This window comes from Carcharhinus amblyrhynchos, chromosome 11, assembly GCF_965287045.1.
Source record: "Carcharhinus amblyrhynchos chromosome 11, sCarAmb.v2.hapA, whole genome shotgun sequence".
In the NCBI taxonomy this organism is placed as follows: Eukaryota; Metazoa; Chordata; class Chondrichthyes; order Carcharhiniformes; family Carcharhinidae; genus Carcharhinus; species Carcharhinus amblyrhynchos.
The window spans coordinates 44,909,625-44,936,053 of NC_137334.1; the positions used below are offsets into that span (position 1 = coordinate 44,909,625).

At 40.9% G+C, this 26,429-nt stretch overlaps 1 protein-coding gene across 4 annotated transcripts in view; it reads left to right on the forward strand.

The window, feature by feature from the left end:
• The window catches only part of LOC145350089 (transcription factor Sp3-like), a 62,280-nt gene that overhangs the window by 6,996 nt on the left and 28,855 nt on the right, over positions 1–26,429 (forward strand). For all 4 annotated transcript variants that reach the window (XM_080198973.1, XM_080198974.1, XM_080198975.1 and 1 more), the window contains one exon: positions 6,137–7,601. In XM_080198973.1, coding sequence (XP_080055099.1) covers positions 6,137–7,601 — 1,465 coding nt within the window. The remainder of the gene's footprint in view (positions 1–6,136; positions 7,602–26,429) is intronic.

The window sequence follows — 26,429 nt, forward strand, 5'->3', positions numbered from 1 at the left end:
TTGTGTTCTACCAAGGGACCCACTTATCTACATTAAATAATGAAATCTCTTGCATTTTTAAAATACATGGAATAAAAATGCAACTGCATCTGAACAGTCTTCTACGCAGAGCCTCTAAGCTTTTTGTTTTCCAAAAGTATTTGAAGAATCGCTGCTGAGCAGAAAATGCTCACAAATGTAGTGCACTAGTGTTTGAAGGCAAAAAATTGATTAGTGGAATGGTATTTGTGGCAGCAAGGTGATGCACCATATTCAATGATGGGAGATTTCTGACCCAGACCTGGAGTACAGCAGGATCGATACCTCACAGACCCGCGGGAGGATCTCAGTAGTGGAAGAGTAGGCCTAGTGTTGGGTGGTAACAGGAAAGGCCCAGAGATTGGGAAGTGTTGACGTTTAAAGCGACCTCAGTGTCCTTGTTCATATGTTATTGATAGCTAAAATGTAGGTGGAGCATGTAATAACGGCTGGGGTATTTGGGGGGTGGGGGTCTAGAACCAGAGTATATAGTCTCAGAAGAAGGGGCAAGCCATTTAAGACTGAGAAGAGGAGAGTAGTGATTCTTTGGAAATCTCTACTCCGGAGGGCTCTGGACACTTACTCGTTGACTGTGTTCAAGTTGGAGATTGATAGATTTCTAGATATTAGTGCCATCAAGGGTATGGGGATTGCATGGGATAGGTGATTAGCCATGATATAGATGAATGGTGAGCAGGCTTGAGGGTTTGGATGGCCTGCTCCTATGATCCCATTAATTTTAAAATTAAGTTTTAAACTACAAGTGCTGAAAAGGGCTAGAGGAGTTTAGATTCTGGCCACACCATACTTGAAACATAAAATGGTAACTACCTCCTTGGATATGTTGAGAACTGTTTTTAACAATACAAAAAAATTGAGATGCAGCTTTAGGACAAACTGACATACCATTGTGTACAATATATATCTTCTGTGAGACGAAAAGTAGCATTTGCATGGCACTCAGGTATGACAATTGTGATACAAAAAGTAGATTTCATCATGATACTGATCATTGAGTCAAGATAATAAATTGAACTTTTAAATATGATACTTAATTGTAATTGGAAATGAGATTGGTGCAGGTATGTGCTGTGAGCAGTTCTTTCAAAGCAACTGGTGCTTTGAGTGGCTTTGTAAGAATAGAAATGCTAATCAGCTGGGATCTGAGAATATTGGGAAGGAAACTTATAATCTGTTGTGCTCTGGCAGTATTTTGATACCATCTAAGGGCATTGGTAGAAGAATTCCATTTGGACCAGTTAGGGAGAGGTCATAGGGAGGTCTGTAAACATTAGGGTGATTTTTGGCTACGTTGGGGTTTGTGGTGAATGAGAGGGGAAAGCTGTAGACTAAGCTTGGCATTATTATATCCTGTCCTCCCAATAATGTGTGAGAGAATGTGATTCAAACTGCTGTTGGTCAGTTGAGAACCATTGTACTCCAATCTCACCACCTTGTTCTTGTATGTTAGTCTCCTTCTGTCCCATTCGCAACCCTATATCATGTTTTCACTTATTCCCACCACCACGTTTCCCATTATCGGTCCGTTCTCTTTTTGTTGTTGCTTTAAAGCATTTTGTGCATAAATTTTCTGCTTAACATTTATGGTTAAAAAATTATCAGAGGTGCAGAAGTGGGACATACTGGATGATGCCTTGTGGCATGGCAAATATAGAGCGAAGACAGACATCAGATGAAGCAGATTTTAAAGGCATAATGATTAGACCAGGGCAAACAGATGTAATTCAGTCCTTATTTTCATTACGTGGAAATATGCACATTTCTAACGTAAAGCTGTCATCCTTACAATTATATCATTTCAAAAGCAGCTGAGTGCAGTACCTTGCTGACATAAAGTATTAATTATTGCATAAAAAATAGGATTAGACTGTGTGACCCTTGATCTCATTCGACTCCACTTTACAGCCCTATCTCCATATTGCTTGATTGTCGTAGTGTCAAAAAGTCTATCTTAACCTTGAATATGCTCAGTGACTGTGCATCATAGCCCTCCTGGATAAAGAATTCCAAATATTAATTTCTCTAAATAATAACATTTCTCCTTGTCTCATTCCTAAATGACTACCCATTATCTTTAGACTATAATGCCCCCCTAGTTCTAGAGACTAGGAAATAACTATCCTCTAGCCTGAGCAATTTATGCTTTTCAGTACTTCTAATCTCTAGAGAATAAAGGCTCGTACTACTTCATCTCATCTTGGTAGCACAATCCCTTCATCCCAGAAATCATTCTGGTAAACCTTTGTGTCCCTGCTAAGGCATCTTCCTTGGATAAGAAGTCCAAAGCTTATATTCAGTCTGGTTTCGTCAAAAGCCTTCCTTAATCATACTGCAATGGATTGGAGTATGACTAACATAAATCTGCTTTCCTTATTGCTTGATGTACCTGAATGTTAACTTTGGTTTGTTAACAAAGGCACTCGAGTCCCTTTGGAATATCAACATTTATTAGTTTCTTGATCTTCTAAGCAATATACTGCTTTTCTTTTCCTACCAAAATGGTTTCCTATTTCCCATATTATACTCCAGATACCATATTCATTCCCATTCACTGAATCAGTCAAAATCTCTTTGTAGCCTCTGTGCTTTACTTACAACTTATCTCCCCATCTGGCTTTGTCTCATCTTGTGATCCCCACATTTAAGTCAGATTAAAAGTTTTGGCAAAGAGAAAGGGGGTTGTGAGGAAAATGTTTTTAGAAAGCAAATGATAATGCTTCGAACCTGCTGACTATGAAGGTGGTGGTAGGAGACACAATCAGTGATTTGAAACAAAAGTTGTTTTAACTTGCAGAGCTAGGAGGATAGAGTGGGGGAATGGGGCTGATGGATTACTTCACAGACAGCTAGCATGAACTTAATGGATTGAATGGCCCGTGCTTTAATGATTCTACGACTGAGATAAATTGTAAATAGCTAAGTTCCAATCACTGCTCCTTTTAACCACCCTTCTAGTTTTAACTTGCTAACTCAAAATGGTGTTTTTCTGACTGTTTTCAGTCAGTAAATCAGTTCTTGGTCCACATTAATATATTACCCCAGTCCCATGAACTCAGCTTTATTTAGCAACCTCCTCTGTGGCACCTTCCTGACTGTTTGTCCGGCAAAGGTTTATATTGAAGTTTCCATTATAAATATGGAAATAGGACTTTATAGTGAGAGTGAAAGTCTGATTTTGTTTTTAAAAAAAAATGAGATTTGATTTATGTAATCTTTTAGCATAAGTTCCCATACATGCATCACCCTAATTGGTTTATGCAGTTTCTAAATTTAAGGAATGCTTAACCTCAAGAGGTGGCTCCCCAGAATTTTGATAATGTATACCAAACCAAAATCAGTGCTTGGCTTTAAAAAAAATGTTCTTCAAAATAATTTTTCTAACCATTGACAAATGAACCATGATTATAGCTGTTTCTCTTAACCCTTTTGTTTAAACATGTATGAAATTGTTAATGCATGTTTATAAACTTGTAATTTGGCTGAAATAAAAGAATTGAAAATTTCAATCTAAACTTCTTGCACGTTTTTAGAAACAATGAAATTCAAATGTTGACAGAATATGGGTAATTGACATCCTACCCTTCAACTTGGTTTGCTTACTGTGACATTTTGCCACCTGCACATATTCAAAATACACAGTTACATAGTACACCATATGTTGTTAGGTCTGAAGTATTAGGGTATTGACCCAGGTAAATTGAAGACGTAGCAAAATGTGTCCAAGACAGGTAGTTATTTTCGTGACATTGCTACTCATGGCCATCTCAGTGGTAACAGTCACCAGAGGAGGTGCTGCATTGTTATCATAAGTGAGTTGCAGCAGTGCATCTTATGAATTGTACACACCACGGTTCCAGTATACCTTTTGGAACTGTGGCAAAGGTATTAATTAAACAGGGTGATGTCTCCTCCTTGACCATTGGTGAACATGCCATAACACTGCTTATTTGAAAGTTATAGATGTTGAGGCTTTGGAACTGAGGGGTTATCTTCAAAATGCCCAATCTTTTGCCCTATTCTTGTAATCATGGTGTTAACGTGACTGGCCAGTATGGATCCCCAAAAATAATGGTAGGAGAGTTGGTGAGTGGCTGCTATTTTTCAGCATGTGCTATTAAGGTAACATACTAATTACTTAATTGCAGGGTGTGTGCATGGTTAGCACATTAAAATGCAGAGTAAATGAAGAAGATTTGTATCACGTGAAAACCTGTCTCTGAACTAGAGGCAGAAGTAGTACAGATGTTTAGTTCTCCACAGAATTCGACACTGAGCCACATCAGCAGATAAATATATAGTCAAAATCTTGGTCAAAGAAGTAGGTTTTAAGGCACAGATTTCGGGGGGGGTTTCCAGAGCTCAGGACCCAGGCAACTTAAAGCACAGCAACCATTTGTAGAATTATTAAAACAGAGGATACGTAGGGGGTCAAAAGAGGATGAGTAGGTGAGAAGATGGCAAGGTGACAAAGATTTGAAATCAATTTTAAAATTAAGACATTGGCTTCTGGTTTGGCAGTGTAGGTGAGCAAGGAGTTGGGTGATGGGTGATTGGGACTTGGTGTTAGGATACAGCCTGCTGAGCTTTGTTTGTGCTCAAGTTTATGGAGTGTAGAAAATGAAAGTTTGGCCTGAAGTGCATTGCAACAGTCGAGATAACAAATGCATGGATAAGGTTTTAGTAGCAGATCACTAGTGGCTAGGATGAAGCCTGGTGATTGTAGGGATATATGGTAGGAAGCTCATTTTGAGGTCAGATATGATACCGAGGTGATGAATAGCTAAGGGGGAGGTTGTGGAACAGAGTTTGTGGGTGGCCTTTGAAACCTCAAAGACCAGACTAACTTGGATAAGGCATGCAGGGAGGTAGGAGATAAAAATGAACTTGGGTAGGGGGATGTGGTAACTTGATAGGTGTTTGACCCAGTGGGGTATGGAAAATGGCAAAGACAGTTGAATATCACCATGATTGAGACTAACCAAAGAAGACCATGAACTTACATTTGCTGAAGTGCAAGAGGATGAAAATGAGTTTCTGAAGGCAGTGGTTCCAGGGTGGCCCTGGAATAGTGAGCAGTTTTGGCACAAGAGCAGGAATAGTGAGCAGTTTTGGCACAAGAGCAGAAACAGCGCTTTGATTCAACCAGATTTGATGATTTGCTAAACTTGTTCATAGAATTCCTACAGTGCAGAAAGAAGCCATTTGGCTTATTGAGCTTGCACCAACAACCCATCCCTGTAACCTCATACATTTACCTAGCTAATCTCCCTGACTCCTCAAGGATCATTGTGTGGCCAGCCAACCTAACCTGCACATCTTTGGAGTGTGGGTGCAAATGACAACATCTGGAGGAAACCCATGCAGACATGAGGAGGATGTGCAGACTCCACACAGTCACCTGAGGCTGGAATTGAACACAGGTCTCTGGCACTGATGCAGAAATGCTAACTCCTGTGCCACCGTGCCTTGTTGAGCTCCACAAGTGTTTAAGTCCACACCCCTTGGACTTATGGGAGTGGCTGTCAAGATTGTACTAAGTGCTCAGTAGTTGAAAGAGAGAATAATGGTTTTAATAAAGACTGGGGCATCATAGATGCCCATGTGGTTGAGCAGATTGCTAGCTGCAAAAACATTGTAGTGAATGGTGGACCAAAGGCTAAACAGTTAGAAATTTGGAAGTGGAGTTCTAAATGACACTGGGGACAGTTTTTCCAGGGTGGTCATTTTAAAAACAAAAGTGGGTTGGAAAGGGAATATGGGCGGAGAGTGATAGTAGAAGGTGGTTCAGGATGAACTCGTCTGTGACTGACATGATGGGGTTACTTGAGGTGACAAGGTTGAGAGTATGAGTAGGGGAACGCTTTATGCAGGAGGATAGAATGATGGTTAACTCGGGTGAGAAAACGTAATGAAAAATTGTTCAATACAAGCAACGTGGCTCTTGTACGTTAGGAGCAAGCATTTCAAATCAGTATTGGGTGATCAAATTTTGAATATGGATCAGTTGATTTTTTTCAGTCTGAAAAGAGTGCATTGTAATTATTATGGCATCTTATGTTTGGACTGCATTAAGATAATGAAAATCTTTTTTTTTCAGCCGCTTGACTTGGCTTCTGCACAACTTGCAGCATCAAATGGATGGCAGTTAATAACTTCAACACCAACTGTTGTGACAAAAGATACTGTTGGTAATTTTGTACAAATTACTGGACAGGTACCAGGATCTCCAGTCACTGCCTCTGTACCAACAAGTGGACAATATGTTTTACAAAGCTTGCAAAACCAGCAGGTGTTTGCTGTCGCTCCAGGATCATCCGCAGCTCCAACTGGTGTAGTGCCTAGTGTTCAATATCAAGTTATTCCTCAAATTCAGGCTGGAGATGGGCAGCAGTTACAACTGAGCTTAGCCGCTTCTGGTGCAGATGCAGCATTGCAGCAAGATGGTAATGGTCATATCCAAATTATTCCTGGCTCCAACCAAGCAATAATTGCTGGTAAGACTCCTTCAGGAAACATTCTGACTACGCAGAATCTTATGTCACCAGCTGTTTCGGTTCAGATACAGCAGGGCAATGCTCAAGTCCCTGTGCAGATTCAAGGAGTAGCTTACGGTGGTACCTCTTATCCTGGTCAAGCTCAACTTCTTACTAATGTTCCTGTTGGGTTAACAGGCAATGTTGCTTTTTTACCCATTGGAAACGTTGATGATTCTCTTGGAACAGCACCTACTTCAGATTCCCTGACTCAAAGTAATGCTGCAGCAATTACTACGTCAAGCCCGATGATTATACCTGTTTCATCAGAAGCTATAAATAATATAGATACCTCAGCAAGGACAGATGAGCAAAGCATTACTGGAGCTGTGCAGAATTCTGCTTCTAGTGACTCTAACACTAATATAGCTTCATTTGTGCCAACAACTTCAGTGAGTCATATGGTTGTTTCTGATGACCATATTGATGATGTACAGCAAGCTTCCAGTATTAATTCTGCTGAAACTTCTGATCAGATACAGGCAACAAATGTACTTCATGTGAATCAGGCTACTGTTGATCAAACCCAGTTACAAGACTTACAAGCTTCAACCTCTCAAACAGCTGACCATCAGATTCAATTTCAGTCACATCAGCAATTTACTGTCCAGCCACAGATTGTTCAGAGTATTCCACAGCAGACAATACAGACTATTTCAGGACAAACAATTAGTGCACAAGCCGTTCCTCAGCAAGCTTTGCAGAATCTTCAGCTGCAAGTGGTGCAAAATGCAGGCTCCCTGATATTACGAGCCCCAACATTAACTCCATCTGGAGAAATTACCTGGCAAACCTTTCAGGTACAGAACATCCAGAACTTGCAAAATGTGCAAATTCAGAACGCACCAGCCCAGCAGATAACTCTGACACCGGTGCACACTGTCACGTTGGGCCAAGTAGCATCCAGTGGGGCATTGACGCCAATTGCACCAGCTCCATTAACTGTTAGTAGCCCACAGCTACAGACAGCAACTGTGAATTCGTTCACTTCTTCAAACATTCAGTTGCAACAAGGTGTGCACAATTCAAGTAAGTAGTTGATTTTACTTGACCATTTAAAAAAATTAATAAATTTGAATTTGTTATATTCTCAAAATCACAAACAGGATATTGATGTCATGTAATATCAATATGCAACTTGCCTCCAAGATCCTGCCATTGCTTCTCAATTTGTGTGCTGGTAATGCTCAAGAGCCACCTGTGGTGTTTTGTTTCATGGACGTGTCTGGCCGCCTTACTGGCTAAGATTTATGACTTTTTGTTTTAACTGCTGTTTTGCTGCTGAGAATCTGTTTGCATGTGCATTTAGTCCTGTCATCCAGGACATTAACATTTGGCTGTAAATAGTTGAGACACAAGCACTAATCCCTGTGGTACCCCTCCTGTTACATCTTGCCGACCTGAAAATGACCCATTTACGCCTCTTTGCTGTTTCCTGTTACCAACCCTCGATCTATGCTAATCTGTTACCCCTGCACCATGAACTCCTATTTTGTGCAGTGCCCTTCAATACGGCAATTGTCAAGTTCCTTTTGGAAATCTGAGTAAATCCACAGATTCTGTTTATCTGTGTTGCTTGTTATTTCCTCAAAGAACTCCAAGAAATTAGTCCAACGCTATTTCTCTTTCACAACACCATATTGACTCTGCCTTAATGCATTGAGATTTTCTGAGAGCCCTCTTTGACCTCATTAATAGATTGCAGAATTTTTCCTTTGACAAATGTTCAACCTAAATGGCCTGTAATTTCCTGCTTTCTATCTCCCTCACTCCCTCGAATAGAGAAAATGCTATTTTCCAATCTGATGTGACCTTTCCCAAATCTAAGGAATTTTGGAAAATCCAATGCATTTACTATCTCAGCAGCCAGTTCTCTTAAGACCTTAGGATAAAATCCATCAAGACCTGGGGACTTTTCACTTTTAGTTGTAATAATTAATAATCTAATATTTTCAGCTTTTAGTTCTAATAATTTCCTCATACCTTTAATTGTTTAAGTTCATCCCTTATGTTTTTATGTTGATTGCTAGCTTTCTCTTGTACTTCAATTATTCTTCATTCTTTGCTTTTTTTTATATCCTGTCCAATCTTCTGACCTGTGTCAAAGTTGTGAAATTGTGCGTGTCTTCTTTCATTTTGATACTATCTTTAACTTCCTTACTTGGCCATGGATGATGCTTCCTTCCCTTGGTCTTTCTTTCTCACTGGAATGTATCTTTGCTGAGTATTACAAAATGTCTCCTTCAATACCTGCCACTGCTCATCTGCTTACCTGCCACTTAACCTAATTACCCAGTTCACTTTTGCCAGCTCTGTCTTTATAGCCTCATAATTGTCCCTTGATTTAAGTTTTAAACACTCATTTTAGGTCCATTCTTCACTCCCTGAGACTGAATGCAAACTTATGAAGACTGCTACTTTGGAATGGCTTTACTATGAGATAATTTAATTGATCCAGTCACATTGCAAATTACATGACCTAGATTGCCTGCTCTCTGGCTCTAGCACATGCTGCTCTAAGAAACTTGCCCAAAAACACTAGGATCTCCTCTTCCGGATGTTGCCAATCTGTTTAATCAAATCTACATGCAAGTCAAAATCACCCATGATTAGCACAATACCCTTTTCCCTCTTCCCCCATTTGTTTCTTCCTGTATACCTTCTCTTATAAACTATTCCTACAAGTGACTTCCTATGGTCTCTGTTTCTTATCTCTACCTAAACAGATTCTACATCTTGATCTTTCAAACTAAAGTTATCTTTCTATTGTACTAATGTCATCCTTAATTAACAAAACTATACTTGTTTTTGACATATAGAAGTGTTAAGGGTTATTTTAAGATGTTATGTTCGTTTTCATGAGACGCTTCTGTCCTTGATACAAAGGCAAACACCAACCGCTGTCTCATCCAAAAGTTCTTTATTCTTCTTAAATATGTAAACTGGCAAACCTTTGCTACCCAACTTCCACTCAGTGCTCAGTCAGTTAGCAAAGGCATGCCAAACATTGGGACGGTCTCCCTTATGTAGTTTTTACAATCCTTATGATCACATGTGCCCTGATACAATATAGTTAATCACAAGACACCCTTTGTTCTAGTTAATATTGTTATGTTGCAAGAGAGAACTGTTAAAGGGTAAATTCATTTTGAAACCAAATCAAAAGTTCTTAGTTGCATGTTAACTCCTCTAATATTACATTCTCTCCTTTTATCATTTCATGATAACTTTAAACTTTAGGGAGGGGTTTGGCTGCTGTTATAGGCCAGGCATCGACAAACACATTGTAGCAAGAACAGTGATAATCAAACCACCAGAATAATGGTACCTCACAAGAGGTTATTGCAGAAGGTCGAGGGACATGGAGTTGGGGGTAGGGTGTTAGCGTGGATAGAGGATTGGTTGTCAAATAGGAGGCAGAGAGTGGGGGTCAACGGGTGCTATTCGGATTGGCGGATGGTGACTAGTGGAGTGCCCCAGGGGTCAGTGCTGGGGCCTCAGCTTTTTACCATTTATGTAGATGATCTGGAGGAGGGAACCGAGTGTAGGGTGTCGAAATTTGCTGATGACACCAAGATTGGGGGAACGGCAAATTGTGCGGAGGGTGTGGAGAGTCTACAGAAGGATCTAGATAGGCTGGGCGAATGGGCCAGGAAATGGCAAATGGAATTTAATGTTGGCAAGTGTGAGGTGGTCCACTTTGGTAGGAAGGACTATTACTTACGGGGCGAAAAACTGCAGCAGGCGACGGTGCAGAGGGACCTCGGGGTCCTTGTGCATGAGTCGCAAAAACCCAGCTTGCAGGTGCAGCATGTGGTCAGGAAGGCGAATGGGATGCTGGCCTTCATAGCGAGGGGGATTGAATATAAAAGTAGGGAGGTCTTGCTGCAGCTGTATAGGGCATTGGTGAGGCCGCAGCTGGAGTACTGTGTGCAGTTTTGGGTGCCGCACCTGCGCAAAGATATTTTGGCCTTGGAGGGAGTGCAGAGGAGGTTTACTAGGCTGATACCGGAGTTGAGGGGGTTGAGCTATGAGGAGAGGCTGAATAAACTAGGCTTGTATTCGTTAGAGTTTAGAAGAATGAGGGGAGATCTCATTGAGACGTATAAGATGATGAATGGGATGGATAGGATAGAGGTGTGGAGAGACTCTTCCTGCTCAAAAAAGACAGTAGGACTAGGGGGCACAGCCTCAAGATAAAGGGGGGGGGGGGGGGGGGCGGTTTAGAACGGAGTTGAGGAGGAACTTCTTCACTCAAAGGGTGGTGAATCTCTGGAATTCTCTGCCCGTTGAAGTGGTGGAGGCTACCTCGCTAAATATTTTTAAGACGTGGGTTGATGGGTTTTTGATAAGCGAGGGGATTAAGGGTTATGGGGAGAGGGCGGGAAAGTGGAACTGAGCCACGACAGATCAGCCATGATCTTATTGAATGGCGGGGCAGGCTCGAAGGGCTAGATGGCCTACTCCTGCTCCTGTTTCTTATGTTCTTATGTTCAAATGCATTAACATTCCTCCCCAGTCCCCAAAGAGGCTACCAAAGGGCCACCAACCGGGGGATTGTAGTCCTTAAAGTTCAGCCCCTCGGTTCGAATTTTGTCTGCTGTCTTTTTAATATGCTCAACTAAATCAGTGATATTGTTGGAGGCATCTGGAATGTATGTACAGTACTCAGAGCCCATTAGGGCGCAGGTGCCTCCTGTAGCCGCCAACAAGTAATCTAAAGCCATTTGATTTTGGAGTGCCACCGTCCGTATAGCTATGACTTAAGCTGAAACTTTGGAGATAGCGGCGCTCACATCCTCTATTTTCTCAAGAGCTGATGCCATATTGATCAGCTCTCGAGCTGCCTTTGCTGTCCCAGAGGCGGGAAAGGCTATCGTCCAAAAAACATTGAGCTTCGGCGCTGGTTCTTTTAGATCTTAACAAGGTGTATCTGGGGGTGGAGATGCAGGGAGTCATAATGCCAGACATAGGGGACCACATATGCTAGATAACAAGATCCAGACTAGTCCTGGGGAAGCCAAGGATAGGCGTTATCTCCACAGACAAAATAGGTGCCATTGTACGCTACTATGTTGTTTAATAGAACTGGGTTGAATTGGAATGGAGCCCCCACAGTAGTCCAAAATGATTTGGCTGTAGGGCAATGGACTTTAGGCCTTAGCTTTACCATATTACTACTGGGACTGGTGACATTAAACTGTTGAATGCAGTAACTACAGCCAACAGATTTGGTTTTGTTTCTTATCAGGCAGATGGATGCTCCTTGTTTACAATGAAGTAGGGTGGAGAGTCTGACCTATTATAGTTGGGCTGGTTCTCTTCTCTCTCTCTCTCTCTCTCTCTCTCTCTTCTTCTCCTTCTCCTCCTCCTCCTCCCCCCCCCCCAACTGTGTAGACATCACCACTGATGTTAATTAGCCAATTTCCTCCCGTGGTTTGGGCCCCTTTTCTTATTTCGTCTTTAGCCCTGTTTTGATACAAAATCCACTCTACCATTTCCTTGGTTTTGAGAGGAATAGAGAACAGGGAGATCCCCTCTTTGGCCTATGGTGGTACATGTGAGCAGACTCAACACTTTACATTAAACTTTACGGCATGTTCATAAGATATATACAAAAAGGTGTTAAAGTGAAATTGTCCATTAGTCAGTCCATCTTTCAGGCTTCCTTTCCGTTGATCCGATTGTCCTGGTGCCAGGAAAATAGCTGAAAGACTGAAAAAGGTGAAGATAAACTTCATGATTTATTAGTAGATGTTGGTGTCCACCGTTTAGTCACTCAGATGTATCCAGTGAGGTTGTCTTTGGACCTTGATTATAGTTGGAGTCTGGAGGAGAAGTTGGAATGGTTCTTTCCACCATGGCCCAAGTTTGGGTTGAGCCCAGTCCTTTATTAGCATGAGGTCTCCTATCTGTGGTCCAGGGAAATAGACCTGTGGGTCAGAATCTTGATTTGGTGTCTGTGGAGTTGATCCAAAAGCACACTGTACCTGTGAATGAAGAAACTTAAAAGATGGTGTTAGCTATTGGAAGTACTTCTGCATTTCGTCTCCTGTAAAATGTAAATCTATCTGGATGGATGAGCTTGTATTTGCATCCCAGGGCATCCTGCTTGGTTTACCATAGATTATTTCTGCAGCCGATAGTCCAGTGGTAGAGTAGGGTGTTATTCTCATGCGGTAGAGAGCTAAGGGTAAGACTTTTAACCAATTTAAACCAGTTTCAGATGTTAGCTTGGCTAGCTTAGCTTTAAGGACCCCATTGGCTCTTTCCACTAACCCTGCTGCCTGGGTGTGATGGGCATAGTGGAACTGCTGCTGAATGTGTAATATGTCATATAGTTCTTTATTAATTTTCACTACAAAATGGGGGCCATTGTCCGAGCTAATCTGTTGGGATACCCCAAATCTCGGTATTATTTGTCAGTAACAAATTTACCACTGTTGAGGCTTTATTTGTAGTTGGGAAAGCCTCTATCCATTTACTAAACACATCAATAATTATAAGACAATACTCTGCGCGTGCGGTAATTCGATAAAATCCAACTGAATACTATCAAATGGGCCATCCTGCAAGGGTGTTTTCCCTGGCGAGCACTTTATTCCTTGGCCAATGTTAAACAAGTTGCTATGTGAGACTGAGCAGCCTCGGCTCGTCGGGGATGCCACCAAGTATGAAGCAATGTTCCACTCATTCTCTCCTTCCCCAGGTGGGTGCCAGAGTATAGACAATCAATGAATAAAGGCAGTAATGCATCTGGTGTACAAACTTGGCCAGCTGAAGTAATCCAGAGGCCTTTTGACGCAGAATGCAAATATCCATGCATTTTCCAAAGATCCTGTTCAGAAGCAGGGACGTCCTCCTGTAAGTGACTATATCTGGCATGCTCTGTGTGCTCAGAAAAAGCGAGTGATTTATCGTCTGCTTATTCATGGGCGGCACTGTTAGTTTGGGCTGTCACAGCCTTTTTGGCAGCATAGTCAGCCCTGGCACTAACCTTGGTCACTGCCAATTTATCGGCAGCGTGGGCGGTACGTTTAATAATGGTCAGTTGTTTAGGGAGGAGGATGGCTTGGTGAAGATTGTGAACATAAAGGAGAGTTTTGGATGGGAGTCCCCGAAGAGGTAAGGAAACCTCTTCAGGCCCATAATTGGCCGAAATCGTGGGTGACCCTGAAAACATAACGGGAGTCGGTATAAATGTTTGCGGGTTTGTTTGCAGCAAGGATGCAGGCGCGGGTGAGGGCAAAGAGTTTGGCTTTTTGCACGGAGACAAAGGGTCGAATGTGGCCGCCTCCAGAGAGGTAGTATCGTTTACAACTGAGTACCAGAAATGGGTCTCCCAGAGGGAGAGAGGGAGGAACTGCTGTCAACGTATTTGACGTGTCTTGAGTTTCCTCCTTACTTTTTGTTTCTGTTCGGGCCGTTCCCTCCTTTTGGGGAGCTGCCCCCTTTTTCTTTGCCCGAATGTAATTTAAGTTTGTTTACTTGGTTCGATCCGAAAGACCAAGTCAGTAAGGTCTGGACAAGACGAGGTCAAAAAGTGGTTCCGAAGTAAGCAATCATGAGGGGGTTGCAGGAGGTCGTTGGGGGGAGCAGTCAGGGAAGTGGCTGGATTAACAGTGGAGCAGAAGAAAAACTTAGTACTTTGAAACAACAGTGGCATGCCAGATATGTCGGGAGGTACCTCCGTTTTTTTTTCTTTCCTTAGTTCGGCCTGCCGCTCTAGTCCTTTTCTCAGCCTCGTCTCTCCCTTTCCAACTTCTCTTGTTCTGCTCCTTCTTGGCCTTCTCGTGCTTCTCTCATTCCTATTCAACATTTCCCAAGTTTTGTGTTTTCCTCCATCATCATGTTCACTGATCCATCTCCAAGGTGCATTATCCTCCCAGCTGGCCAGCTTTGATTTTTTGGTTGCTTCCTTTCAGTCGGCACAAGTAGTCACGTCTCCAACTTCACCTAATTCCCACCCTTTACTTTTTTTCTGAAAACAATTTAATACTCCACAAGGACAAATAGACTTTAACAATTCCTACTCTCAATCACCTACATTTGACAAGCAACCAGACCACACAAACATACATACAAAAACTATTCAAATTATTAGCTCAACCTTAGATTTTCTCTAATCAATTTTCCAACTTGCCAATTAATTTATAATAATTTCCCTAGTAATTCCCACCCGTTACTATGTTTCAGAGGACTCGAACCTCAAATTCTACCGACCTAGGGACTCGAACCCTGGCCATCGGGGGACTCGAACCTCCTGGATTTAATATACCAAAACCCTGGGGACTCTAACCATCTGATGTCTTAACAGATAAACCTGGGGACTCTAACCACCACGGTAACCGGGGGACTCAAACTTCCCGGTGTAGGACTAGTCGGTGTTCAAGGATGTAAGCTGTCTCCGGGTTCCGTCAATACAGGGCCTTGGGGGACGAGGGGTCTACTGGGTATTAGTTCAGTGCGGGAGACCAAGGTTAATCTTACCTTTGTGGGCCAGTCCGTCTCGCATTACCGACACCCGGACGTCACTTATTCAGTCTACCTTGGACGTCTATATATGTTGGAACCCTGCTCTGCAGTGCCAGTTGTTACGTTTGATTTCGCGAGACTCTTCCGTCCTTGATACAAAGGCAAACACCAACCGTTGTCTGATCCAAATGTTCTCTATTCTTATAGAACATAGAACAGTACAGCGCGGTACTGGCTCTTTGGCCCTCTGTTGTGCCGAGCTTTGTCCGAAACCAAGACCAAGCTATCCCACTCCCCATTCAGAAGCTGTATGCTGAATTTTGAACAAGTTTGCACTTATGTCACGTTATTGCTTCAAAGAAAATAAACCATGAGGCACTTGTGATTCATCACATATGTAAGCTGGCAAGCCTTTGCGACCCAATTTCCACTCGTGCTGGGAGTCAGTTAGCAAAGGCGTGCTGAACAATGGGATGGTCCCACTTTATGTAGCTTTTACAATCCTTATGATCACGTGCAGTCTGATACAATATAGCTAATCACAAGACACCTTTTGTTCTAGTCAGGTTAACCATGTCCAAGGTCGTAATATTGTTATGTTGAAAGAAAGAGAACTGTTAAAAGGTAAATTCATTAATCACAGATGTCTTCAGCTTGTCATTTTGAAATCAACTCAAAAGTTCTTAGTTGCATGCGATGTTAACCCCTTAATATCTCAAAGAAACTTAAGTTGATAGCAAAATTTAAAGAAACTGGATCCATGTGTGCATTTATTGTATAGAAACCTAGTTACTCTTGCCCAGTTTGAGGACAGTTAGTTGCTCTTACAAACAAGTATTTTAGTAATTATATTCAGATGTTGCAAGCGGTGTATTTTAATGTTACTTTGATAGGGCAAATCTAGTGTAACCAGTGTCAAGTGTCAGTGTTCTAGTGTAACCAGTGTCAAGTGGACTGAATCAGGTTTGAAATGTCTTCTGGGGAATAAAATGTTTCAGAAACTGTGTATTGTCCAGTTGATGCTACTTCACATATTGAAGGAACAGTCAATGGGGATTTTTTTAAAACTGGAACTTGTGGGAAGGGGAGGAAATGCTAGTAGGTGTGATAAATGGGCGTGAACAAGAACATATTCAAAGCTGCTATTATTGATGATTGAGACTCCAGATACACGAAGGCAGAGTTGATTCTGCTTCTGCATTGTGTCATATGCTAAGATCTTGGCTAGTTTTAATAATTCTAATTAATCTTTTTTTCGGCTTAATAATCCTCTAGTTTTTGGTGTTCAAAATGGGGCAGGATGGCTTGTTAATGAAGGACAGGTTGAGGATAGCTGATCAACACTGAATTGCATGGCATGTATAATTCCAAAGTTAGTGATATTGTTCATTGGTAAGGGATCCCAACTGAGACATCACAGCACCCAGCATTTCAGCTGTAGCCTAAGTTTGAGTCTGGGTACAGTTTTTCCTGGGTGATTGTTCAAAACTATTGTTATGCATAAAAACAGGGAATCTCAAGTAGATCCCTCAAGGTTTTTTCAGAGACTAAGTATTGAACTTAACTTCAACTAATGCAAAGACTCATGACTGGGTATCCTGGTGAAAGATGTTTCTTTATTGAACAATGCATGCTGGGAATCTCTGAAGTTGCATCACATCGACAATATAATTATACAATTTCCAAAAGTTGTTTTACATGCGCACTGGCTCATCTGTTGGAAAAGAACCAGTGTACAAGTCGCTTATTACTAAATGTCATATTCCTTGGCCAATTACAGATATTCTCTGACAGCATGGAACAATAAATTCTAGTGGTTTCTTCCTGGCTTTCTTATGGCCACCTGGCCTAAGTTCCTATTTGGAAATATACTTGGCCTATTCATTAGCTGTCTGATATCCTTGTTCAATGGATGTCTCGTTCACTGAGCTGTCTGGCACACATGCTGATAAGAAGTATGCTTCCATGTGTGTATTGTTACAAGGAATGTGGTTCACTTTTCTGACCTATTTTCCCATGATGCCTCAGAACCCTTTGCCACTAGCCAAGCTCTATGCTTCTTTAATAACACACTTTTTAGAAATAAATGTTTAAATTCTCTAACTGTAGTTATGTGTTTCAATGCAGACAGTATATCTGTAAAATATGTATAAGGTAGTCTGTCATACTTATCTAAGATAATCCTAAGTTCTAACAGTCTTTATTAGTGTTTTAAATCCCAGAGAATTCTGAGTCCTCTAACACCTTCGGATCAGCATGTTGTATGAGACCGGTTTCTTCCCAAAATTGCTTTTGCCTATGTTCCCAAATTCCAAAGAAGCAGCAGACACAGTCAACGTTCTGTTGTGATTTCTGTGAGTTGTCTTGAATGTGTCTCTGATATTGTATTTACATAGTTCTATTTCTCCAAATATAGCCAAGGCATCTCCAACGCTGGCTTATTTTTCTTTCCCTGTACTATTCCCTAAAAAGCTCCCTTTGCTGCCGCCTTCACTTTCATTTGCTGTTTTTCAATTGCTTCATAGATAAAAGGTAAGGATTCATGTTATGGGAGTAAATATAATGGTATGAATAGAAAATTGGTTAACCCAGGAAGCAGAGTTGAACATGTTTTGGATTGGATGCTACAGCCCTTTGTTAGTGAAACCACGCCTGGTACTGTGATGTTTTGGTTTCCTTACTCGCGGATGTAATTGCATTTGAACCAGTTCGGAGAAGGTTGACTCAATTAATCCCTGGGGTGACGGTATTATGAGGAAAGATTGAGCAGGCTGCCTATGCACATACAGAGCCTATACATACAAAGCTTATACACATTGGATTTTAGAAGCATCAGATCGTATTTAGAATCATTGAATCCCTGCTGTACAGAAGAAGTAAAAAGTCGGACTAAAACCTGGTGTTGTCAAACCTATTTATTTGATAATATACTCACTAGCTTTCGGGGTTACCCCCTTCGTCAGGTGAATGGGGACTCTCCATTCACCTGACGAAGGGGGTAACCCCGAAAGCTAGTGAGTATATTATCAAATAAATAGGTTGGACTAAAACCTGGTGTTGTCAGACTTTTTACTGTGTTTACGCCAGTCCAACGCCGGCATACCCACATCATGTACAGAAGAAGGCCATTCATTTCAATGAGTCTGTGCCAACAATCTCACCCTGGCCTTATCCCTCTAACCCTCTGTATTTACAGCTTGTCCCCTGACACTAAGGGGCCATTTAACACGGCCAGTTAACCTAACCTGCACATTATTGGCCTGAAGTGGAAACCCTCCAGAACGTGCAAACCCCACACAGTCACTTGAGGCTGGAATTGAACCTGGGTCTCTAGTGCTGTGAGCCACCATGCTGCCCCAGTTTAATGAAACATAAGATTCTGATGAATTTGACAGGGTAGATGTTGAGAAGATATTTCTTTTTGTGGAGAAATCTAGAACAAGGACGTACTGTTTAAAAAAAGTTTGAAGTTTTCAATTTAAATCAGATTTTTTTTGTCTCTTATTGTCATTAGTCTAGGGAATATTTTTCCCCAGAGAGCAGTGGAAGCTAGATCACTGAGTACTCATGAGGCTGAGTCAGATTTTGTGATGAGCAAGGAAGTCCAAAGCTATTGGATGGCAGAAAAGAAAGTGGAGTTGAGTTTGCAGTCAGATCATCTGTGATCTTATCAAATGGCGGAGCATCCTTGAGGGCTCGAATGGTCTACTCCTAATTCTTGGGTTCTTTATGGAGAAGGGTTGTAAATTCCAGGGATCAATATTGGGTCTACTTTTCTGTTTTATAAATATTTTGGGCATGCATATAGGAAACTAATTCTTGAGATTTACTATCCTAAAAGTAGAGCTTTGATAAACTGATGATTGAATAAATATGATATAATGTCTTTTGAGGAAAATATGTAGAAGTAAGCATATGCAAGATGCTGAAAGATGTAAAAGAGCCAACACCTAGATTCAGTACATTGCTTAGCAAATGCAAAGCTTAAGTTCAGTAAAGCTGTAAAAAGGCTAACGAGGTTTTCTGTTTTATTATTAGGAGCATAGAGTACTGAAGTGAAGAAAAAAATTAGAAATTTATGCAAAATCCCATATCCTTTTGTTCGCATTTTTATTGTCAATGCCACAATAATATCAACCTCAGTACTATTTTAGATCCTTCACTGCTGAAACCCCATTTGTGTTTTGAAACTTTGCAACTCTGGCAGTTTTCCTGCTGCAGGGATGATGTGTCTACCTTTTAATGGAATTCCAACTTTGATTATGGAATTCTGCCTTCCCCCCCAGTGTCTGCGTCAGCCTATCAGTACTGCTTGCTTTGCATATACAAAATCTGGCAAGGTCATGTTCTGTTAGAATAGACTTGATCTCTGTAGTGCGTGTACTAACTGCATTTAATGTTCAAATGTTCATCTCACTTGGGTGATTTTGTACAAAAGCATTGGTCCACTGTTTTGACAGTAATTGAATGTAAATAAGGAGAAAACTATTGTTTCTACCCTCTTAGTCTAATAATTCCACCCATTTGAGGAGGAATAGAAAAATTTGCATTTCAAAAAAATTGCTATAATTTTCTGGTCCCTCGTGCTGCAGTGACTTTGCACTGTGTAGATTTCTTGTCACATTTTCAGACCTTTTTTCTTCACTGATCCCTGCTGCTTTCATCCTTTTACTCTGAATATATACTGTCCTGCTGATCCAAAATTTCTGTACTTCTGAATTATATGAACTCTGTATCTCCCTCGTGCCTTAAACGCAAAGTCTTATAATTCGTCCCATTTTATCTGCAAAGTAGTGTTCTCCATATTTTCTGCTTCCATTTTCTTCTACCTCTGGACAATTCAGTACTCTGGAATGTTGCATTTTGTGCACTCCCTTTTTGATGTCACCATTAGTCCTATTCTTTGCAATTCCTTCCCAAAGCCCCTGCAGTTCTCTCAAATTGTGAAAACCCATGCCTTAAACCAAATATTTGATCACCCCATCTTTTCCCTTTTCTTTGACTTTTTTCTGCATGTCTATCTGCTGAGGACTTTGGGAAGGTACTACATAAATGCAAGATTGTGGGTATTCAATTAATGTCCTGATCTCATTGCTTGATTATTATTTGTTAAACTTGCATTGCTACATTTATCCTACTATTCAAATTATAGGTTGCCAGAAAGAAAGTGGGCACTTAGTGTAAAATGCTTGCATCGTGTTCATCAAGCCCAGGCTCAGCTGACTGCGTGTTGTTGTTGCAGGATATAAAGTGTAATAGAAATTTGGAATTGATCATACACAGTTTTCCAGTTCAAGTGGTTGGATTGGTGGGATTGTATGAGCTTATTATGTTCAAACTACTAGAGAAATGTGGATTGATTGTCACCATATCCCTTGGACAAGATTTTGACAGTATTACTGTAAATTTTAGCTATGCGATTAAACCATGTGGCATAAACACCTGTGAGTTAATTACCATGATTCCAGTTAGTGTGAAGGCTCAGACATTGTCAATGTTCCTTGTAGGTTTGACTTAGTTTCTGCTACCTTCTCTGGTTGCAGTTTAATCCTAGAGCTTTTTCAATACACATGGACCCCAAGTATTTGTAAATTTCCATTTGGATATGATTTGGCTTGAAAATAGAGTGTCACTACTAGTGCAATTTGATCTGTAGACATAGTTCTGTCTTTCATCGAGTATTCACATTTAGATGACTCACCATCTCTTTTGAGCTCTAAAGAAGTCATATGGATTCAAAAGTTAACGCTATTTCTACTTCCACAGATACTGCCAGACCTGCTGCATTTTCTGTTTTTATTTCCAATTTCTAGCTTCCACAGTATTTTGTTTTACATCTGTTTTGAGGTGGGTTTTTTTGGAGGCTTGTTAGAAATTCAAGTTGTAACCTCAGTGTGTGAGTTTGAATATTGATGGTATGTTATTTTGCTTTTGATCTCAAATTCTTCTACATATCCACTTTCCCTTGATTCTTGACATGAGGCAAAATAATATTGACTAACCTGAAATCCTAATTTTTCTTTTCATCACTCTTCCACTGAATACTGGAGCAGTGATCCACAACATGAGATCCCAACCCACAGTTGATTCGTTGGATTTTTCACATCCATAGATTTAATACCTTGTTGATTGAACTGAGTCAGTGGGAAGAATATTTTTTGCAGCCATACCTATGGCTTTGGTCGTAAGTTCTATCAAATATGGCCAACTACAATTTGATCAGTAATGAATTGGATCTATATTTGAAATAGCTGATGTAGTAAAATATCTTCACATACTGAAATTTTAAGGTGTTTTCTCTTGGTAAACATTCAAGCTTCACATGCTTCCCTAATTTTGGTTTTGACAATTTTTTTTCCCTTTCGAAGCCTGTACTTGTTATTGCTGTTCAGCATTCCTGAAATTGAAATGGCATTTTGTTTAAACTAGTGATTCATTGAGGTCTGGAGAACAGTATCTCATTTAATTCAGTTTGATATTATGAAGCCATGATCTTACCCCATATCTTCTGATACGGGTACCAGAATTTCTGGGAAATGTCACGGATTTCAGTGACCTCATATCCTCTGAACTCGACTTTCCCAAACATCTTTCACATTTTCCCATTATCTCCACTTGCAGGTCAAGTGAAATGTAATAACCTTCCCAGTTATTTACGTAAGAACATAGAAATCGGAGCAGGAGTAGACCATCTAGCCCCTCAGGCCTGCCCTGCCATTCAGTAAGATCATGGCTGATCTGATAGTGGTTCAGTTCCACTTAGCCACCTGCTCCCCATAACCCTTAATTCCCTTATTAGTCAAAAATCTATCTGTGACTTAAACACATTTAACAAGGTAGCCTCCACTGCTTCAATGGGCAGAGAATTCCAAAGATTCACTTCCCATTGGGACAAGAAGTTCCTCTTCTAAATTGACTCCCCCTTATTTTGAGGCTGTGCCCTCTAGTTTTTGTTTCCTTTCTAAGTGGAAATAATCTCTCTGCCTCTACCCTGTCTAGCCCCTTCATTATCTTATATATCTGTATAAGATCTCCCCTCAGCTGTCTAAACTCCATTGAGTACAGGCCCAGTCTACTCAATCTCTCCTCATAAGCTAACCCCTTCATCTCCGGAATCAACCTGGTGAGCCTTCTCTGCAGTCCCTCCAAAGCGAATATATCCTTCCTTAAATAAGGGGACCAAAATCGTACACAGTACTCCAATTGTGGCCTCACCAGTACCCTGTACAATTGCAGCAAGACCTCTCTGCTCTTATACTCCATCCCTCTCGCGATAAAGGCCAACATTCCATTTGCCTTCTTGATTACCTGCTGCACCTGCAAACTGAGTTTTTGTGATTCATGCACAAGGACCTCCAGGTCCCTCTGCACAGTAGCATGTTGCAATTTTTCACCATTTAAATAATAGTCCATTTTACTATTATTTCTTCCAAAGTGGATAACCTCACACTTGCCAACGTTATACTCCATCTGCCAGATCCTTGCCCACTTAGCCTATCCAGATCTCTCTGCAGACTGTGTCCTCCATGCAACTTGCTTTCCCACTCATCTTTGTGTTATCTGCAAACTTTGTTACCCTACGCTCAGTCCCCTCGTCCAGATCGCCTACGTATATGGTAAACAGTTGAGGCCCCAGCACCGAACTCTGCAGCACGCCACCAGTCACCAACTGCCAACCAGAAAATCATCCATTTATTCCGACTCTCTGCTTTCTGTTAGCCAATTCTCAATCCACACTAATACTTTACCCCGAACTCCGTGTACCTTAATCTTATGCAGCAGTCTTTTGTGAGGCACCTTATCGAATGCCTTCTGGAAATCTAAAAACACCACATCCACTGGTTCCCCTCTGTCAACTGCACTCGTTACATCTTCGTAAAAATCCAGTAAATTCGTCAAACATGACTTTCCCGTCATGAATCCATGCTGCGTCTGCTTGATTGAGCTATTCTTTTCCAGGTGTCCTGCTATTTCTTAATGATGGATTGCAGCATTTTCCCAACCACGGATGTTAAGCTAACCGGCCTGTAGTTACCTGCCTTTTGTCCACCTTTTTTAAACGGTAGCGTTACATTATTTGTTTTCCAATCAGCTGGCACCTCCCCAGAGTCCAGCGAATTTTGATAAATTACAAAGGTTGTAAAAGTCCCTTAAACTCCCCTTTGAAATTTTACGGCTGAAAAACCAAGTCCACCTCTTTACAATTTTTAAAAGTCCAGTCTATTTACCTGTAAATCCAACTGCATCTAGCACCTTTGTCTTAACTGCCACAGCCAAGCTGTCTCCCTCAACCTTCCCTCCCTCTCAGTTAAATTAATCATGTGCACACACAGGCACAGCCTTTGCAGAATCCCACCATATTCCCAAAATATTTAAAAATCCATCTTAATACCTTCCTCACACAGATAAATGTCATAATTTCAAAAGATGTTTTTATTTTCTCAACTAACTTTGTATTACTTGTACTTGTACAAAAACTGGTACTCCAATATGCATGCATCAATTGTGAATATAAATGCAATTTTTTAAAGAAAAGTTGGATCTAGTCCACTCAATTTCATAACATCCAAGTCCTTTCGAATTTAAGCTCTTGACAACACATCTGCAATTAAATTTCATCAGCCACATGCATAATTTCTAAATTCAACAGTTGCAATAATGAACTCCACTGGAACAGTCTGGTATTTTTGTTTTGAAGCTTTTCCAGAAACTTCAAAGGATTGTGGTCAGTATATATAACTGTCTGCAGAATCGTTTGCAACATACGATTCAAGATACTGCAAAGCTAAAAACAGGCTTTCAAAGTCTATTTTTCTATAGTTGAATATTTCTTCTGATATACTTTCAACTTGCATGAAAGCTACTGGTTTCTCAAGTCCCAGTTCATCATCCTGTAGCAACACAATGCCATTACCCACCATCACTGGTGTCAGCAGCCATTTTAAATCGCTCTGAATAATCAGGTATGGCTAGTGCAGATGTAGTAGTTAATACAGCTGTTAAGCTGCCAAATGCATTCTAGCTCTCCTGTGTCCATTGGGATCTTTTATTCCTTATTAACTATCCAGTCAATGGAGCAACTACACTGCTGAAATTTCAATACAATCTACTCATGCCCAGAGATCTCAAAAGTTTGTTCCTCAAGTCATCAATATAAATAGCACAGTTGTTCAGTCATTTTGTTAGTCTCTGAAATATTGATGGTGCATTTTTCATATCAAAGAGCATTACTTTGCATTGATATAGAACATCTGGTATCACAAAAGCTGATCTCTCTTTTTTGCCTTTTCCAATGGGGACACTTGCCAGTAACCTCTCAGTAAGTCAATCTTTGCTATGAATGTTGTCTGTCCCACTCTTTTCAATACAACTCTCCTATCGTGGAATAGGATGTGAATTCACCTTTGTTACTGTGTTCGCTTTGCAGTAATCAATACATAGTATTTGTGATGGATCCAATTTTGGCACCATTACGATGGCTGAACTCCAATTACTGTGACTGAGCTTAACAATGTGCATGAAATCCTTTGATTCCAATCATGTGGGTGATCTTGACTTTATGTGCTAATCATAGTCTTAAGTTTGATGCCACATTCCTAAATCATTGCTTTAGAGCCATTTACTGACGACCTGAATCGCTTATTTCCTAGGTTGTTTGTTATTATTTTAACCATCTGTGGCATGAAATTTGAACCATGATCCAACTATATTTCTTTGGTAATCCATATCTTGTAAAAAAAAAACTTGGTCATCTCTTCTACACGTAAGGGTATTGCTTCTGGAAATTTCATGGACATATCCATAATTGTACTGTTCTCCATTTTTAGTCTTGGAGGAGCACTACACAATCAGGACCCATGAAAAGGTTCCTCAAAAGCTGGACTTGGAATTATTATCACTTAATGTGTTATGTGCTTAATAGAATTATTATATAGTTCAGGTCAACAGAAATTTTTTTTGTATCCTAGTTTGAATTTTCCCAATTCCCAAATATCCAGCCATTGAGATTTCATGAACCACTCTTACAATTTCATTCTGGTACACAGGTGGTATCACTATTGTCCACATTTCATCTGCAGGGACAAGAGGTGCCTCCATTTCCTCACTAATATGTTTTCTTCTATTTTAAGTCTGTGTCTGTGACATCTTCATATAATTTGGAAACAATCATGGATACTCTTTCCATAGAACCTCTGCTGATTATATCTCAACAGGTCCCTCTACAACATAGACAACATTTGTGATCTGATGAATTCATAAGAGCAACAATGATAAGGCTTTTCATAAGTTCCCATGTGAAACTGGCCTGCCAAAGAGATGGATCAAATTCTTTGGATCTGTCCTCACTGAGGAGGACATGACCTTCCAAAAATACTAGGGGATAGGGTCTGGCATGAAGGAGGAACTAAAATAAATCTTCATTATTCAGGAAACTGTATTGGGGAAATTGCTGGGATTAAAAGCTGATAAGTCCCCAGGGCCTTGATGTTCTGCATCCCAGAGGATTTAACGAAATGGCTCTAGAAATAGTGGACGCGTTGGTGATCGTTTTCCAGCAGTCTAGTTCCAGTGGATTGGGGGGTAGCTAATGTAACCATACTTTTTCAAAAGGAGGGAAGAAAAAAGACTGGGAATTATAGACCGGTTAGCCTGACATTGGTGGTGGGGAAAATGCTGGAGTTAATTATTAAGAATGCAATAACTCCACATTCGGAAAGTGGTGATAGGATCAATCCAAGTCAGCGTGGCTTCACTAAAGGGAAGTTGTGCTTGACAAATCTTCTGGCATTTTGAGGTTGTGACCTGGATAGGGAACTGGCTGGCAGATGAGAAGCAGAGTGTGAAAATGAATGGGTCCTTTTCAGAGTGGCAGGCAATGACTAGTCGGGTACTGCAGGGTTCAGTTCTGGGACCCCGGCTATTCACAATATACATTAATGATTTGGACAAAGGAATTGAATGCAATATCTCCAAATTGGCAGGCGACACAAAGCTGGGTGGCAGCGTGTGCTGTGAGGAGGATGCTAAGAGGCTTCTGGGTGACTTGGACAGGCTGGCTGTGTGTGGTTATCCACTTTTGCAAAAACAGGAAGGAAGATTATTATTTGAATGATGGCAGTTTAGTAAAGAGGGCAGTGCAACGTGACTTGAGTGTCATGGTGGAACAGTTGCTGAAGGTTGGCATGCAGGTTGAGCAGGCGGTAAGGAAAGCTAATGGCATGCTGGCCTTCATAGCAAGAGGATTTGAATATAGGAATAAAACTTGTCTTGCTGCAGTTATACAGGACATTGGTGAGGCCACACCTTGAGTTTTGTGTTTTGGTCTCATGGTCTGAGGAAGAACATTCTTACAAGTGTGGGAGTCCAGTGAAGATTCACCAG